The sequence below is a fragment of the Drosophila teissieri genome, chromosome 3R (genome assembly GCF_016746235.2).
Source record: "Drosophila teissieri strain GT53w chromosome 3R, Prin_Dtei_1.1, whole genome shotgun sequence".
NCBI classification, from domain to species: domain Eukaryota; kingdom Metazoa; phylum Arthropoda; class Insecta; order Diptera; family Drosophilidae; genus Drosophila; species Drosophila teissieri.
This window is the reverse complement of record NC_053032.1, coordinates 26,669,432-26,683,775: the sequence shown is the minus strand read 5'-3', so window position 1 is coordinate 26,683,775 and position 14,344 is coordinate 26,669,432. Positions and strand designations below refer to the sequence as shown.

At 44.2% G+C, this 14,344-nt stretch overlaps 4 protein-coding genes across 6 annotated transcripts; 2 read left to right on the top strand and 2 right to left on the bottom strand.

The window, feature by feature from the left end:
- Positions 1 to 432: 432 nt before the first annotated feature.
- LOC122620304 (tether containing UBX domain for GLUT4) lies at positions 433 to 2,133 on the bottom strand. The gene is made up of 2 exons (XM_043797699.1): positions 1,995 to 2,133; positions 433 to 1,939 (listed from the first exon to the last, which is right to left on the bottom strand). Exon 2 carries the CDS (start codon positions 1,921 to 1,923, stop codon positions 487 to 489), a length of 1,437 nt encoding a protein of 478 aa, XP_043653634.1. The 5' UTR covers positions 1,924 to 1,939; positions 1,995 to 2,133; the 3' UTR covers positions 433 to 486.
- Positions 2,134 to 2,363: 230 nt separating this feature from the next.
- On the top strand, positions 2,364 to 5,115 carry LOC122620095 (CUE domain-containing protein 2). The gene is made up of 4 exons (XM_043797396.1): positions 2,364 to 2,930; positions 2,994 to 3,240; positions 3,299 to 3,465; positions 3,578 to 5,115. The coding sequence occupies exons 1-4, from the start codon at positions 2,617 to 2,619 to the stop codon at positions 3,762 to 3,764; spliced, it is 915 nt and encodes a 304-aa protein (XP_043653331.1). The 5' UTR covers positions 2,364 to 2,616; the 3' UTR covers positions 3,765 to 5,115.
- Positions 5,116 to 5,544: 429 nt separating this feature from the next.
- Positions 5,545 to 8,804, top strand: LOC122620805 (transcriptional adapter 2B). Of its 2 annotated transcripts, none has more exons than XM_043798434.1 (4): positions 5,545 to 5,768; positions 6,347 to 7,222; positions 7,729 to 7,808; positions 7,876 to 8,804. In XM_043798434.1, exons 1-4 carry the CDS (start codon positions 5,655 to 5,657, stop codon positions 8,477 to 8,479), a joined length of 1,674 nt encoding a protein of 557 aa, XP_043654369.1. In that variant the 5' UTR covers positions 5,545 to 5,654; the 3' UTR covers positions 8,480 to 8,804. The 2 variants fall into 2 exon arrangements, with proteins under 2 accessions (XP_043654369.1, XP_043654370.1); XM_043798435.1 differs by having other exon boundaries at positions 7,659 to 7,808; positions 7,876 to 8,127.
- LOC122620804 (DNA polymerase iota) lies at positions 8,525 to 12,493 on the bottom strand. Of its 2 annotated transcripts, none has more exons than XM_043798432.1 (3): positions 12,417 to 12,493; positions 10,662 to 11,633; positions 8,525 to 10,597 (listed from the first exon to the last, which is right to left on the bottom strand). In XM_043798432.1, exons 2-3 carry the CDS (start codon positions 11,616 to 11,618, stop codon positions 9,341 to 9,343), a joined length of 2,214 nt encoding a protein of 737 aa, XP_043654367.1. In that variant the 5' UTR covers positions 11,619 to 11,633; positions 12,417 to 12,493; the 3' UTR covers positions 8,525 to 9,340. The 2 variants fall into 2 exon arrangements, with proteins under 2 accessions (XP_043654367.1, XP_043654368.1); XM_043798433.1 differs by having other exon boundaries at positions 12,334 to 12,434.
- Between the last annotated feature and the right edge of the window lie 1,851 nt (positions 12,494 to 14,344).

Genomic DNA, 14,344 nt, shown 5'->3' with positions numbered 1-14,344 from the left:
CTAGTTATTTGCGTTGTTTGTATGATTTGTTATGTTATTAGGCGCTTGTCTAATTTACTGCAATGAGTTTGAAAATTCGCATGAACAACAATTTATAAAATTTATTCTGGTTGAGGATGAGTTTGTTAAAAACATTCCTTTCTCCCAGTTCACATTAATTAGGCTCATGAGTTAAGTGGTTACCTACATCGTTGGAAAACCCATAACCCGACATCTATGTATGACCTAAAACCAAATTCAGAACAGCACTGTCAGCTTAGGATGGCAGATTTTTCCTTAAAAGAGGAGAAAAGATCTGTGGCGCAAATGTCTTCTACTCCATGTGGGAGAAATGCCAACGTATAAAACTGAAATAAATAGTTCGTGATTTAAAGAAAAGAACGACAATCCTTTTTTGATGTAAACATTTTTTAAATAAAAAATATATAGAAATAAAGCGGATTCATTTAATATCACGCAGACTGTTCGCTTAAAGCCATGTATCTATTAACTAGACCCCGCCGCCGTTGCACGGGTAAGGCGGTATTTTTGCACCGCATAATGCGCTCCCTCCTCGGAGGTCAACTGATCCATGTACTGCTCCTTCACGAATCGATTGCTCACCGCATTGAGCGAGTCCTTAAGAAACCCAAAGTGCACGATGGCATTCGGGACAAAATTCAGCTCCAGGAGCGTCTCATCGGAGGGCAACACCTTCTTCGGTGGAATGGTGAAGAGATGGAATTGCTCCCCTGGCTGGACCAAAAACTCCCGAACAAACTCCTCCACCTTTGAAAGGGGCTCGTGCGGCTTAAAGATGCCCTGGAGCACGAAGCGATCGGGAAACTGAACGCGCAGCACACAGTCTTTGTACTGGTTAAGCTTAGCCAGCATGGTCTTTTGGCGCTCCAACTCCCTCAGCTTTGCCGTCAGCAAGGGAGCGTCGTCATCTCCGGTCGAAGTACGCTTTAAATCGCGGAGCACCATCTTTAAATCGTTGACGGTCAAGTCGAAAAATGAGTCCGGCAGATCGTCCGCGTTTTTCTTGGATTCGTCCAAGGAGAAGAGTACAGCCTGACGGGGCCCAATTACTCTCACAAGTGGGGGAGCCCTGCCTGGATTCTCTTCGACTTCGTTTTCAGCCTGCTTTCGCTCCGGGGGGTGGTGCATGGAGTATCCGGAACCACTACCCCAGTCGTATTTAGGTGCTTCCGGCTGAGGCTGCTGCTCTTGTTTTTCCTCACCTGTGGGCTTCGCTGGTTCACTCCCACTGGCATTTTCTTCAGGAGCCGTGCGTTTCAAATTCTTGATCATGTTGCTGGTAAGGGCAAACCCACCGCCTCCTCCGCTGCCACCAGCTGCCATTGCCGAGCGGGAGGTGCTGGGTTGGTCGTCGTTGTCCACCCGAGGCTTGACAGCGGGAGCTTTGTACACATTTGCCTGGGTCTTAAGCTCCTCGGGTTTTTTGTCGATAAGACGCATCATGGCGCGACCCTCGAGGATTCCAAGGGACTTCAGCGTGGTCTGGCGCATCTGCTCCTGTCCTATGACCTCGCTGCGCATGTAGACGATGACGGGGCTTTCGTAGCCATTGACATGAGACTCGCAGAGCTTTTGGACCACCAGCCAAATGGTGTCGTTGGGCGAAAAGTCTGCTTGCTGGCGGGATCCGTCGTTCAGCTGGACGCAGACAAGAACGTTACTCAGTGTGCGCCGCTTTTCCGTTTGCTCCATCTCAAGGACACAGTTGTTAGGCAGGCCACTGAAACGGAACTGCTGCGTCAATCCGACCACCTTGTTGTGGAATTTGAGGCAGTGCTCCTCCGCATCGAAGCCGTGCTTGGAGCAGGCCGTCTCCAAAATCTCCAGCAGCGTCATGTTCGCCGTCACATTTACATTCTGCCGCCGACCATTGGGCAGCAGGACTGTGACGCGCTTGTCCATCGGGCTGGCAGCTTCCCTGCAAGGATACGGATCGGTACGGTAGCTGCCAAGTAGACGCAAAAAAAACTCACCTATATAGACGTTTTTAGCAGAGACTACGTTCCGGAATTTGCCGGCTGGAATTGGGGTTGTGGGTGTACGCCTATCGATAGACCTAAAAATTTGTTTACTGAGTTGCGTGACTTTCGTATTTCTCATTTTCATTAGAGATGCGCCCCCTAAACGATATCGGTTAGCAGGAGTTCTACCTATTATGGATTTCTAAATGTACATATGGTAATCGTGAATAACTGACAAATATATGCAGTATAAGCAATATATTATAGTATAATCATTACCGTATGACTGACTTAAAGAACTCAATAATTTTGAATTCCACTTATCGATAGACTTATGTTACTTCTATTCCAATCGATAGGAGCTGCCTGTGTATCGGAGTATTATTGATTGCAGCAGGAAGAAGCAAAAGAAAGGCGCAGCTCACAAAATCAAAACTATTCAAAACGCAATTTGCATTCAAACTAAATTAAAATTATATTAGTCGACTGTCAGAGGACATGCTCTAAGTTACGGGGAAGTCCCCATTCAGTGAGTTTCAGCATTTTGAGTGACGCCCTGTGAGAGAGAACTGTTTGAAAACCGCCGACCCAGCAAGAGATACTTCGAGAAGTCCGTTCCAACTATATAGCCAATATGACCAATCTGGAGAAGCAGCACGAGATGGTGAAGCGCAGTCTGGTGCAGTTTATTAGCGGCCACATTCCGGGGGCCGACTTCAGTGTTGTGGACGAAATCGTGCTTTCGTACATTATTTCGATTTTGGAGGAGGCCTCCCAGGACCCGTGCTTCGATGTCGAGGGCTTTGTGGAGATGATGGGAGCTTACTTCGAGAAGTTTTCCACCATTGACCAGGGCATCATCTGTGACTGGATCTACAAGCTGGCCAACGAGCTTACCGATATGGAGAAAAACCAGGAAAACCCAGACGCCGTCAACTTATCGCTAAAGTACGTTTTCTTTTGCATTCTTATGCTAAAAGTTTTTATATTTAATATGTACTATATTTGCAGCTCCCTGAGCCTCTCCAGCATTATTCCGGAGTCCAAGCTGCGTGCTCGCAACTCGTCCACTTCCGAAAAGGACGAGCTCTCCTCGAACAGCAGCAGCAGCGGCGGCTGTGGCGGAAACAAGCGTTCCCAACATCTTTCGGAGACTAGCGATGGAGGCTCTACCGACAGCTCCAGCTCCACTTGCGACTATTTCTTGGACGAGACCGAAGTGCTCCAGGAAATGTTTCCAGATTCGGCAATTGCCGAGGTAAGTCAAATGTAAGGAGTTTGTTAGTACTGTGTAATGTATTTAAATCCTTTCGCAGATCAAGCACTGCATCGCAATTTCCAAGGGCGACATCGATAGCGCCACCCAGATCCTCTTGCATCGTCAAGAGACTAACCAATGTATTACTGACAAGTCGCTGACTACTTACATTAAGAAAAATGTAGTCGTCGACGATAATGAACTCAAGAATCGTATTATCGCTAGGTAAGTATACATTTTAAAAAGAAAGTCGGCACAGAAAATATTAGAGCACCTAAAATAGGCAATGTAATTTGTACTTACAAATATTAAATAACATTTTATTTACCCCATCTAGGTACTCCTATGTTGACAAGAACGCTACACAGCGTGAGTACAAGCCGGTGGTCCCGAAGATGGAGCCTCGCAAGCTGGTTCGCTACCGGGACAATAAGATCGTTTCGCTTAAGGGCGAGCGGTACACCGAGATTAAGCGTGACGAAGATGCTGAGTTAAAAAAACCCAAGAAGCAGATTCAACCGTAACTAAAGAGGAACAAACCCCTCTTCAAGTATTTTATCAAGAAGCAAATTAATCCACACCCCAGTAACTTATCCGCACCCACGAGACCGATCTTCGCCAGTAGCGGTAGCTGCAGATCCAACGGCAACAACAACAGCAGGCATCCTGAAAACGAGCACAGTGTATACAATCAGATGCATATTGTTGGGCTGAGCCATACCAGCACTTATTCCAGCTTCACCATACCAGTGATCCCCGCCAAGCTTAGCCAATGTTTAGATGCTTCCCAAGACGATGACGATGAGCAGCGAGAGTTTAGAGACAAAGACGAGCCACCGAGCACAGCGAATCGGTTCCCATATCCGAGTGAGTATGGTGCAGAGTTTGTGGCATCGGCCGGCATGTTGGTCATACTGTTGCTAGTTGGCCATTGCCACTGGACCTCGAACCCTCATCGCGCTAATGCCCAAGAAAAAGACACAAAGACTTTACATACCAAATTAGTTGATAGTTATGCTTTAGGACTACTCGCTTATGCAAATTTTGAGAGCCCATTTTCCGCGGCCGCCTGCTTATGAGTCTCGTTTCCGGGAGCAGGCGGTTCAGACGGATCTGGACCTGGATCTGTTTCCGTTGCCAGTCGTCAATTATGACGACTGGGGTCGCGCCTGCGCTGTGACTTCTCCTTAGTTCCTTACGCAAGCGAATTCAAATCGAACCGTATCTGTGAAAATCATGAATCTCAAACTCTTGAATGTCCTCGAACAGTATTGTTAAACCTACTTCAATCCCTAGGATCAGACGCAGGTGCGACACCAAAACCGAATTTGGCGCTCAAATAGACTTATTTAGACGTTTTTAGGTACTCGAATTGATGAATTTTGTTGGCCGTGTGCGTGTTTTGGAAACGCAGCTGCACAAGAAACTTGCCATATCTGTTTAAGATTTGTTAACCCATTTTGTATCGTGTAACTCGTTTTGTTTTCCTCTGGTCCAAGCTAACTAGCAAGAGTAAACTAGCAACAATGCCACCAAAGCCACATGCAACACAAACTAGTCCTCACCGCCCACTGAGATATCTGGAACCCATAACAATTCGGCTACTGCTCGGTGTAAGACAGCAATACTAACAATAATCTAAACGTATTCAGCATATATACAATGTATGAACTAATCGAATAATCAACTATTTATACAGCGTAGCCTACCCCAAATCCTTCCCAATTATTGTAATGATTGTAACCTACAATATCACGGCAGTCCCACACCCTGTTCATGTTAGATGTAAGCATCCGAAATATTTTTCGGCAGTTATTAGTTTTACACTTTTTGTTTGAGACAAAAGATATAACAACTTTTAATAATTTCTTGTAACTCTCGTGTATTTCATTTTAATTCAACCATCACATTCGTATTTATGTTTACCTGGTTTTGGTTTGATATTCACATCTTATATTTTAGTTTTATATATTATTTTTGTGATATTAGCGTAAAAATCAACTTAAAGAAAAGGCAAAACACTCGAATTAAACTTTTGAAATTATTAAATAAACTACTATCAATATTTAACGCATATACATTGGAGTTTTAAATATGTATGATGTTTAAAGCTGCTTGTGTTTAATGTTGTATATTCTAAAGTTTCGATTGCGAACGAATTACAATTAAAGCAGCCTGTTTATTTCATATTTTAATGAAAATAACAAGATTACAATTTTTAAAAGTCGCTAGAAATAGCTTCAAAAACCAGCTATATATGCGGCACTGTTTAGAAGAACTGGTTCTTTGGCAGTATATATACAAATTCATAGTCGAGCAATATGGCGTTGTCGTCGCGTCTGGTCACACTGTTGGCATAAGTTTTTTTTTCGCACAACTCATAATTGTCGTGAAAATCCACGTTTTGGCCCAAAATGACCACAATTGCGGATTTATTCACAAAGTATAATTGCACAAATTGCCAGGATGATATTCAGGGCATTCGAGTGCACTGCGCGGAGTGCGAAAACTTCGATTTATGTTTGCAAGTAAGTAACTCACACATACACGACGTCGAGCGACGCACGTATACATGTGTGCAGTAGGGTGGGTCGCTATTTTTGAGGTTCTAGAAACTTGTAGGTGGATTTGTAAATATTAGGACGAATGTTTGAATTTACGTTGTAATAAAATGCGTTTTTAGTAGTATAATAAATGCAACATGTAATATGGTTCTGTTTGTATTTCTTTGCCAAACTAACTTAAAAATAGTAAGAAAATAAACCAAAGTTTACCAAATTAAATATAAAAAATCCTGCTCTTCTGAATTCGAAGGATATTCCAATGCATTTTACGAGGGTGGAAGAAAATTTGTTTACTATAGTTTGTTTACACAATTAGCAAATTTTCGAGGATATATTTTCACCCCCCTTTTACTTTGTGAAGATAATCGACCCACCCTGTTGCACCCACACTCGCACAATCTAGAGATGCGTCGCAAATTTGGAACCAAAAACTGACTCATCTAGGCATACAAATACATACACGCAACCGGCAATTTCACCATGTTGATTAAAAAACAGCTGACTCTGTATTTATGTTGTATTATTGTTTATTTTTTGCGCAGTGCTTTGCCGCAGGTGCGGAAATCGGTGCTCATCAAAATAACCATGCCTACCAGTTCATGGACACGGGTACCTCCATATTGAGTGTATTTCGTGGAAAGGGGGCGTGGACGGCACGAGAGGAGATCCGCCTGTTGGATGCAATCGAGCAGTACGGCTTCGGAAACTGGGAGGACATTAGCAAGCACATAGAGACGAAGTCGGCGGAGGACGCCAAGGAGGAGTATGTGAATAAGTTCGTGAATGGCACGATTGGAAGGGCTACTTGGACGCCGGCTCAGAGCCAGAGACCCCGCCTTATCGATCACACAGGAGACGACGACGCTGGTCCTCTGGGCACCAATGCACTGTCCACCTTGCCTCCATTGGAAATCAACTCGGATGAGGCCATGCAGCTGGGCTACATGCCCAACAGGGACAGCTTCGAGCGGGAGTACGATCCCACGGCAGAGCAACTGATCTCCAACATCTCGTTAAGCTCTGAGGATACGGAGGTGGATGTGATGCTTAAGCTGGCCCACGTGGACATCTACACCCGCCGACTTAGAGAGCGAGCTCGCAGAAAACGGATGGTCAGGGACTATCAGTTAGTATCAAATTTCTTCCGCAACAGAAATTACGCTCTGCAACAAGGTCTCACAAAGGAGCAGCGCGAGTTCCGCGACAGATTTCGGGTCTACGCCCAGTTCTACACTTGTAACGAGTATGAGCGGCTGTTGGGATCACTGGAGCGAGAAAAGGAACTACGCATTCGACAGTCAGAGCTATACCGATACCGGTATAATGGCCTGACCAAAATTGCGGAATGCACCCACTTCGAGCAGCATGCGGCAACAGCGACGCACCGCTCTGCAGGACCTTATGGCCACGGGAAGACCGTAAGTGTAAGGCTCCGCAATAGGGGTGCCGAAATCGAACTATCCAAACGTAAATATTTGATTAGCACTCAGAAAGCCGACCTAACACTCTGTTTTTTTACTTAAAATCAAAAGTATATTTAAAATTTGTTCTATCGATTCACAAAATCTAAAACTCCTCCAGGGGTTCTGTTAGCTTTATATTTTTATAAACAGCTGGAAAAATAACTTAAATTTTATGTAAGGATTTAAATATTTACCTGAATTTGAGATACAAAAAACAGAGTTTTAGAAGCTCAGACTGGTTAGATTCGATTTCATTCCCCTTGGAGTAAGCTTTTCCCACTGAGAATGCATGACGAGTTGAATATCGTGTGTTCTGCCTTGCTTTAACCGTCCCGACCTGACCTGACCCAACTCTTACAATCGCTTTTCCGTCTTGTCTCACGATATTCAGCTCCACTGCATAATAAACGCGCCAAACAACGAGCGTTCGAATGGTTCTATAAGACAATGTTTAACCACAGGACCACACGCAACCATCCAATGGAAGTCATCGGCCGCCAAGCTCTTCCTTGCACTCCCCACAACCGAATCTCAGAAAGGTGTAAGTATTTTGCGAAAAAGTTGCAATTACTTTTGAACATAAATAATAATTTGTTTCGTTTGCTTAGCGAAATGTCAAGCGGCGCCGAGGTAAGTTCAAATTCAATCGCACCAAGAAACACGCTCCACATCGCCGACCCGACCTGCTCCGGCGCATTATTGCCCAGCAAAAACTACTTGGATAGCTGTCGGGGATCGTCGGCAGCTACGATGCTGCAGACGACGGGAATGGGAACGGGAATGGGGGTAACAGTGGACTCGGGAGCGACGACGGGAGTGACTTCCACGGCTACGACGATGGCGAATCTGCCAACGAACTCGGCGAAGGGAAGCCAACAACATCTGCAGCCGCTGCAGCAGCATCCTCAGCTCCTGCAAAGCGGCAACCAGCACAAAATGCAAAACGAGGCCGCCGGCGGAGGCAGTGAGCAGGTGCCCAGCATGAGCCTAAAATTGCGCACCCAGCTGGAGGAACTGAAGCACCTGCCTCAGCCGCTGGGCAGTGAACTGCTCAGTCACAACGAGCTGGATCTGTGCAAGAAGCATAATATTACGCCCACCACCTACCTCTCGGTTAAGACTGTTTGCTTGAGCGGGGCACCATCGCTGGGCAGTCCTATGGAGACTTCGCTGCGCAAGTTCTTCATCAAGTGCGGCTGGCTGAGCCACTGAACATCATTCAACTTCCCGCGCCCCTTTGATTAAGAGCTAAATGCATTTATAAGGACTTCACTTTATTTTATTAGTTAGAATAGGTTAAAGACATTTTTATACTGTTCAACTTTCGTTGCCATTTTCATCGTGGTTAAAACTACAAAACTGAAAATCCATTTACTTGTATCAAGTCAAGCTCAATTACATAATGTTTTCTTCCTTTGAGTGAGATGTCGGGATTCAGATATTCTGTATTAACTAAGCCTAAGTAGGTGACCCAACCAATTGAATATGTATGATATGAAGTCTAAATGAAGTAATAAATGTAATAGTGAATGTGCAACGAGGACGTGACTTGTTTCTCGGATCTCACAGCTGCCAGGGAAACCGCTCCGGACTGAACGCCGCTAGGATATGTAAGAAATAGCTATTGTGTAAGCCTCTGATAGCGGCACTACCGCACTGAGTATTCATATTTATATAGTTTTCTAGGCAAGAACCTGAACAATGCATTTGAACGTAATTCTTTAAAAGCCACGAGTTTAATATTCTATGGCTTGCAAGTGCATAGTTAATATAACTTAGGAATGGAAAACAATGCTGGAATACAAAAATGTTAATATTTAAAATGTTAACACATTTGGAATGTTTTATACATTTGTGAAGATTAAAACATGTTCAACGAGCACTTTGTAATATAAACTTAACCAATTTACTCATTCAGTTCTAGAAATCTACTATGTATCCTAGCTTAAGTTTATCCAAAGCGGCGCCCTAACGCTTGTAACCGTATACCTACAAAAATATATCATATATTTAAACAAATTTATTCTCTTTGCTCTTATAACTATAAACGATGTGATGCTCGGATGCACTGCATCACTTATTCCGAAGAAAGTAGCGATACAAAGTGTTCTTCTGACCGCTAGCGGTAGTGGCAGTTGCTGGGGCTCCACTGGCAATAGCTGCGCTTGTAGTGGCACCGGTCCCATTCGTTTGCTCCACAGCCGCCACCAGGGAGCTGCGCCACGATGCGATCAGCTCGGTCTGCAACTCCACGGGCAGCTCTTTGAACACCTCGGCATCCACACCCGCTGGACAAGCAATATTCGTTAGGGCATCACAAGTTGCCGTACTACTGGTGTTGGTGGCCGCCGTTGTCGTGGTGGGTGAGGGAAACGACAAGGTTGGTGTGCTGGGTGCGCTCATTGCCACGGAGTCGTCCATTGGAGAAGGAAGCGGCGAGGAGGCCGTAGAACTCGCATTTGAGCTCAAGCGACTGGCAGTGCGTGTCGTTACAAAGCGTAAACTGCCGTCGATCCGTTGCAGCAAAGTGTTTGGTGGCTGGACGGTTCGGAAACGAGGAGCAGGCGCGGACGACGAGGTAGACGGCGTGGTGCTCATGGGGAAGTCCTTCTCGCTATCACGCGAGTTCAGACGCAGATCACAGACGCGCAGTTTGCTGGGCGAAGCTACTTCGGCGGCGGAATCTCCCACATCCGCCGCCAATCGACTGCGCTTAGATACTAGCAATCGGCCAATGCGACTCTTTTTCGGCGAGGGTTCCACCTCAGTCTCAGAGAAGTCGCTGAAATCCGAATTGGTGGCCGCTGATTCGGAACCATTATCAAGTAGCATGGGCACTGGCGATGCAGTAGTGGCTCTTCTCCTATAGAACTGATCGCTTGGTTTGAATGTTGTTGGCGAGGAGCGGAAGGCACATTCGTCTGATGTGGGGCTCTCCGCTGTGGGACTTGTGAGACTCGTATTTGTGAGTGAGGTAATAGACTGAACCTCCAGATCCGCCTTCTTGATCAGAAAATTAGCAATTGATGAGGAGCCAACCTTGCGCTCCTGAAACTTGGAGAACGCCAGGCCCAGTAGAGTGATGTTGAAGGGCTTGCTCATATCAACTATTCGTTCAAAAAGTCGCATCACAATCTTGAGAAGTTTCTCCTGGGCTCCGTCTGCCAGTTGTACCTTGCTGACTCCTGTTTCTCCCGGACACATGGAGGTTTTAAAGAGGGAGGGTAGAATGTTTGCCTGTTTGGTCTCACGGTGGCTGGTCTTCTTCTGGGAATCAAACTTACGCAGCACCACCTTGATGGCAATGGGTACGCGTCCATCCTCTGCAACCTGGGGAATCAAAATGTTTTCGTTAGGTGGATGTTACCGAACTTATAAATGTCTTTTAACTTACTTGCTCCACCAGCCGCTTGAGCAGCATGCGAAACCTTTCTTCCACATCGGTTCGTACGGATATTGGTTTACAGGCATCTTCCATTCCAATGGTCTTAGGTTTTCCGGTGGGACGGACTGAGCTCGTGTCACGACCAAAAGCCAGATCTCGCAGTCGAGTGGCCGTTTCAAATCCGAATTTCTTCCGCATTACGTCCATGTCGCACTGCTGCAGCTGCTCAACGGATGACATACCCGTCTCCAGGAGAAGGCACTGCGTCTTCTGACCAATCCCAGTGATTCGCTTTAGGTCGCCCAGTTCCCGCATAAACTGCTCTGCATAGGTGGAAACAAGAACGGTCTGCTGATTCGGTTTATGACTACTGCCGACCAGCTTGGCCAGCAGCTTGTTATAGGCGATTCCAGCGCAGCAGGTAATTCCCAGCCGGAGCTTGAGTTCCTCCCTGATTTCCTGGGCAATCCGAGTGCCGATGGCCAGCCGCTGGGCACAGCCGCAATCGCAATTCGACAAGGGAGTGCCATCCGCCGGATATGTGTGACCCACTGGTGGTTTAGACTGGGCCTCAGCTACGTGAGCCTGTCGCAGTTCTACCAGTGCAGTCACATCCATGAAGTTCTCATCGAAACCCAGCTTCTCCACTAGGGGAGTGTAGTTGAGCAGTAGGTCAAAGATTCTTTGCGACATCTGCCGATACGGGGTGAGGTCCTCTCCATTGACCAGAACCAAATCGGGACAGATGCGCTGTGCCTCTGCTATGAGCATCAATTTCGTCACTCCTTTGGCCCGCGCCACATAGTTGCAGGTGACCACGATGTTCTTCTGCTGAATCCCCAGAGCCTTCGACCGCAGCGTTGGATCCCGAATCTCCTCCACCTGAGCGTAGAAGTAGTCCATGTCCAGGTGGATAATGGTGCGCTGATGCGCCTCGCTTTTACCGAGTACGCTAGCGAAGTCCATGACGGTTCTGATCGCCTGAAATTGCGAAAGGTCATGAAATAGGACTCATAGAGCTGGGCATAAGACTGTAATTGACAATGGGATACCCTGTATATGCGTTGGAAGTGCAATTGCCTAAAATAAGTATCATTGGCACACACAAATTCGAAAATCTCTACTAGAAAATGTATAAACTCTTATCTTTGCTACAATTCTGCACTTATGTTTTTAAGTCAACAAATATAGATGAATCAATCAATCAATTCTGTAATGGAATGCCGCAAAATAATAACAATAATTCTATAGCGATCAAAATGGAAACCTAGCTCTTGAATTAGTCCAGCAAACCCAGATTTTTACAGGGTATTCTGATGCAAGATGGGTGGCTGGCGGTGAAACAAAAGAGTGAGAGAGAGGAAGAGAGCGCGCGGGGTGCTCCGCTGGTGAAATCTGTTTCTTTGCTGCTGCCACTGTTGCTTGCCGTTTCTTCTTCTTCCACTGGTGCCGCCGACTTTCTAATCAAACATTGCGAAAAACATTCGAGTCCAAACGCCAACGCGCACACACACAACCCAGAATTGAGTGCCGGCTAAACAATTACAACGAACCACAACAAAATATTGCACATAGTTGTCTGTTTGGCGATGACGCATTAGTTTGTGAACGAAAAAACAACAAACTTCGCACGCGACAGGGAGCATAACCGTTTTTGTGTTTATCACTCCCCTAAACTTACCGGTGTGTATTATTAACAGTATTTACAGCCCAAATGCAGGGAACTGCAGTAAAATATTACTTTTAATTGAGGTTTATATTTACCTTGAAATCTAGAGGTGAGAGCACAGCGATGGCACTAACGATACGTCGGGCAACGATACGTCGGGCAAGGCTGGAATCGATAAAAAAAATTTTTACATATCAGGATGGCAACTCCCTGTATGCGTACATATATGGACGGCAACTTCCGACTTGTGTAAAAGTCGAAATGGCAACTTCCGAAATGTGGAGAAATCTAGATGGCAACTCAACGAAACAGGCGATTGCCGCGAAAGTACGTTATTTTCAAATTGCCATGGAGGAAATGAAAAGTTTTACAAAATACAACGTATATATTTCTTATATTCTTTTAACGAAAAAGAAAACATTAATAATTGTAGATTATTGTATTGAAATACAAATTAAATACAAGTTGTATAATTAATATGACATGGACATATAATTAACATGTGGAATATCTTAATGAGTGCTACGTGAGCAAATCAAAACAATAATTAGGTAAACTGGAAGTACTCCTAGTGTTTATTGGTCTGTTTATTAGCATTTCTAAACATGCGCAATTTTTGAAAGACAGCAACAATAAAATCGCCTAAAATTAAATAGTATTTGAATAAGCACCAGGAATGTATGGGTTTCGAAACCAGTTGGTTTTCATTTTAGGCGTATAAAAAGGTGGATCATAATCCAGAGTGCATCACAAGCTACTACGATGAAGATCTTCGCTATCTGCGCTCTTTTGATCCTCGCCTTGGCATCCGTCCAGGGTGATCCTAAGCCTTTTACAGCCAAAACACTTAAGATTGCTTATGGAAAATAATAAACTTTCACTGGAATCAACAATCAACGAAGTTTACGTTTTGAGACAATGATATTTTACATATAAATAAATTTAAAATAAAACGGACAATGTTCTTCTGAATATAAATACATAAATATAAATGCATTTAAAAATGAGTTTTTTTCTTAATCTTATGGTTAAAAGTGGGTGTATCTGATTGGAAACCCAACTCTCGCGATAGTTCTTTTGTTGCGATGTTGAAAACAAAAAGTTTCAAACATTCGTCACAGGAAGAATGAGGCGTTTTCGACCAGATCAAATGTATATATTCTGAATCAGAATCGGGAACAAAAAAAAAATATTATTTTAATTTAACCATCTATACTCTATTTGCTGCAACGGCGACTCTAGAGTCCACAAAGAGCCCAGAACTGACACGCCCACACTTTTGAATCATGTTTTCACTTTTTTTTAAATTCTAAAATTATGTTGCCCATCAATATGCGCCAAACTTTAAAACTCCCACGGATATGTGATAGTTCAGGACGTCGACTATTGCGTTCTCTATTGTTTCGTAATATTATTTTAATGGAAATTTATCATTGTGAAAAAACAGGCCAATTAGCATTTTAAAAATCTAAATCTAACTAAAACACGCTACAATTGACCATTAGAAATTCTTAAATTACATTACTAAACATTTCGAGAGCATTCAATTAAAATACTATGCATATGTTCGTATAATTAACTAAATCACGTTTTTGTAGAACAGAATCATGCGACACTCCAAAAAAGTTATTTTTAAACACTGAACATTTTTGTGTCTACGCATATATATCTGGTATATCTTGTTTATTAGATAAGTGTGTTTATTAAAAACAAATTAAGCAAATTTGGAGTACTGGTACAGTACTGGTTTCATTATTAACATTCTAAAACAATCGTAATCATCGGTCGATGGCTTCAATAAAATCGTGCCAGCTTACAAATTATTTGATTAAGAAACAGGAATTAATAAGCTTAGAAACCAGTCGGTTTCTATTTTAGGGTATAAAAAGGTGGATCACATACCAGAGTGCATCACAAGCTACTACGATGAAGTTCTTCGCTATCTGCGCTCTTCTGATCCTCGCCTTGGCATCCGTCCAGGGTGATCCCAAGCCCATTTCACCCCGAATAATTAAAAGTACTC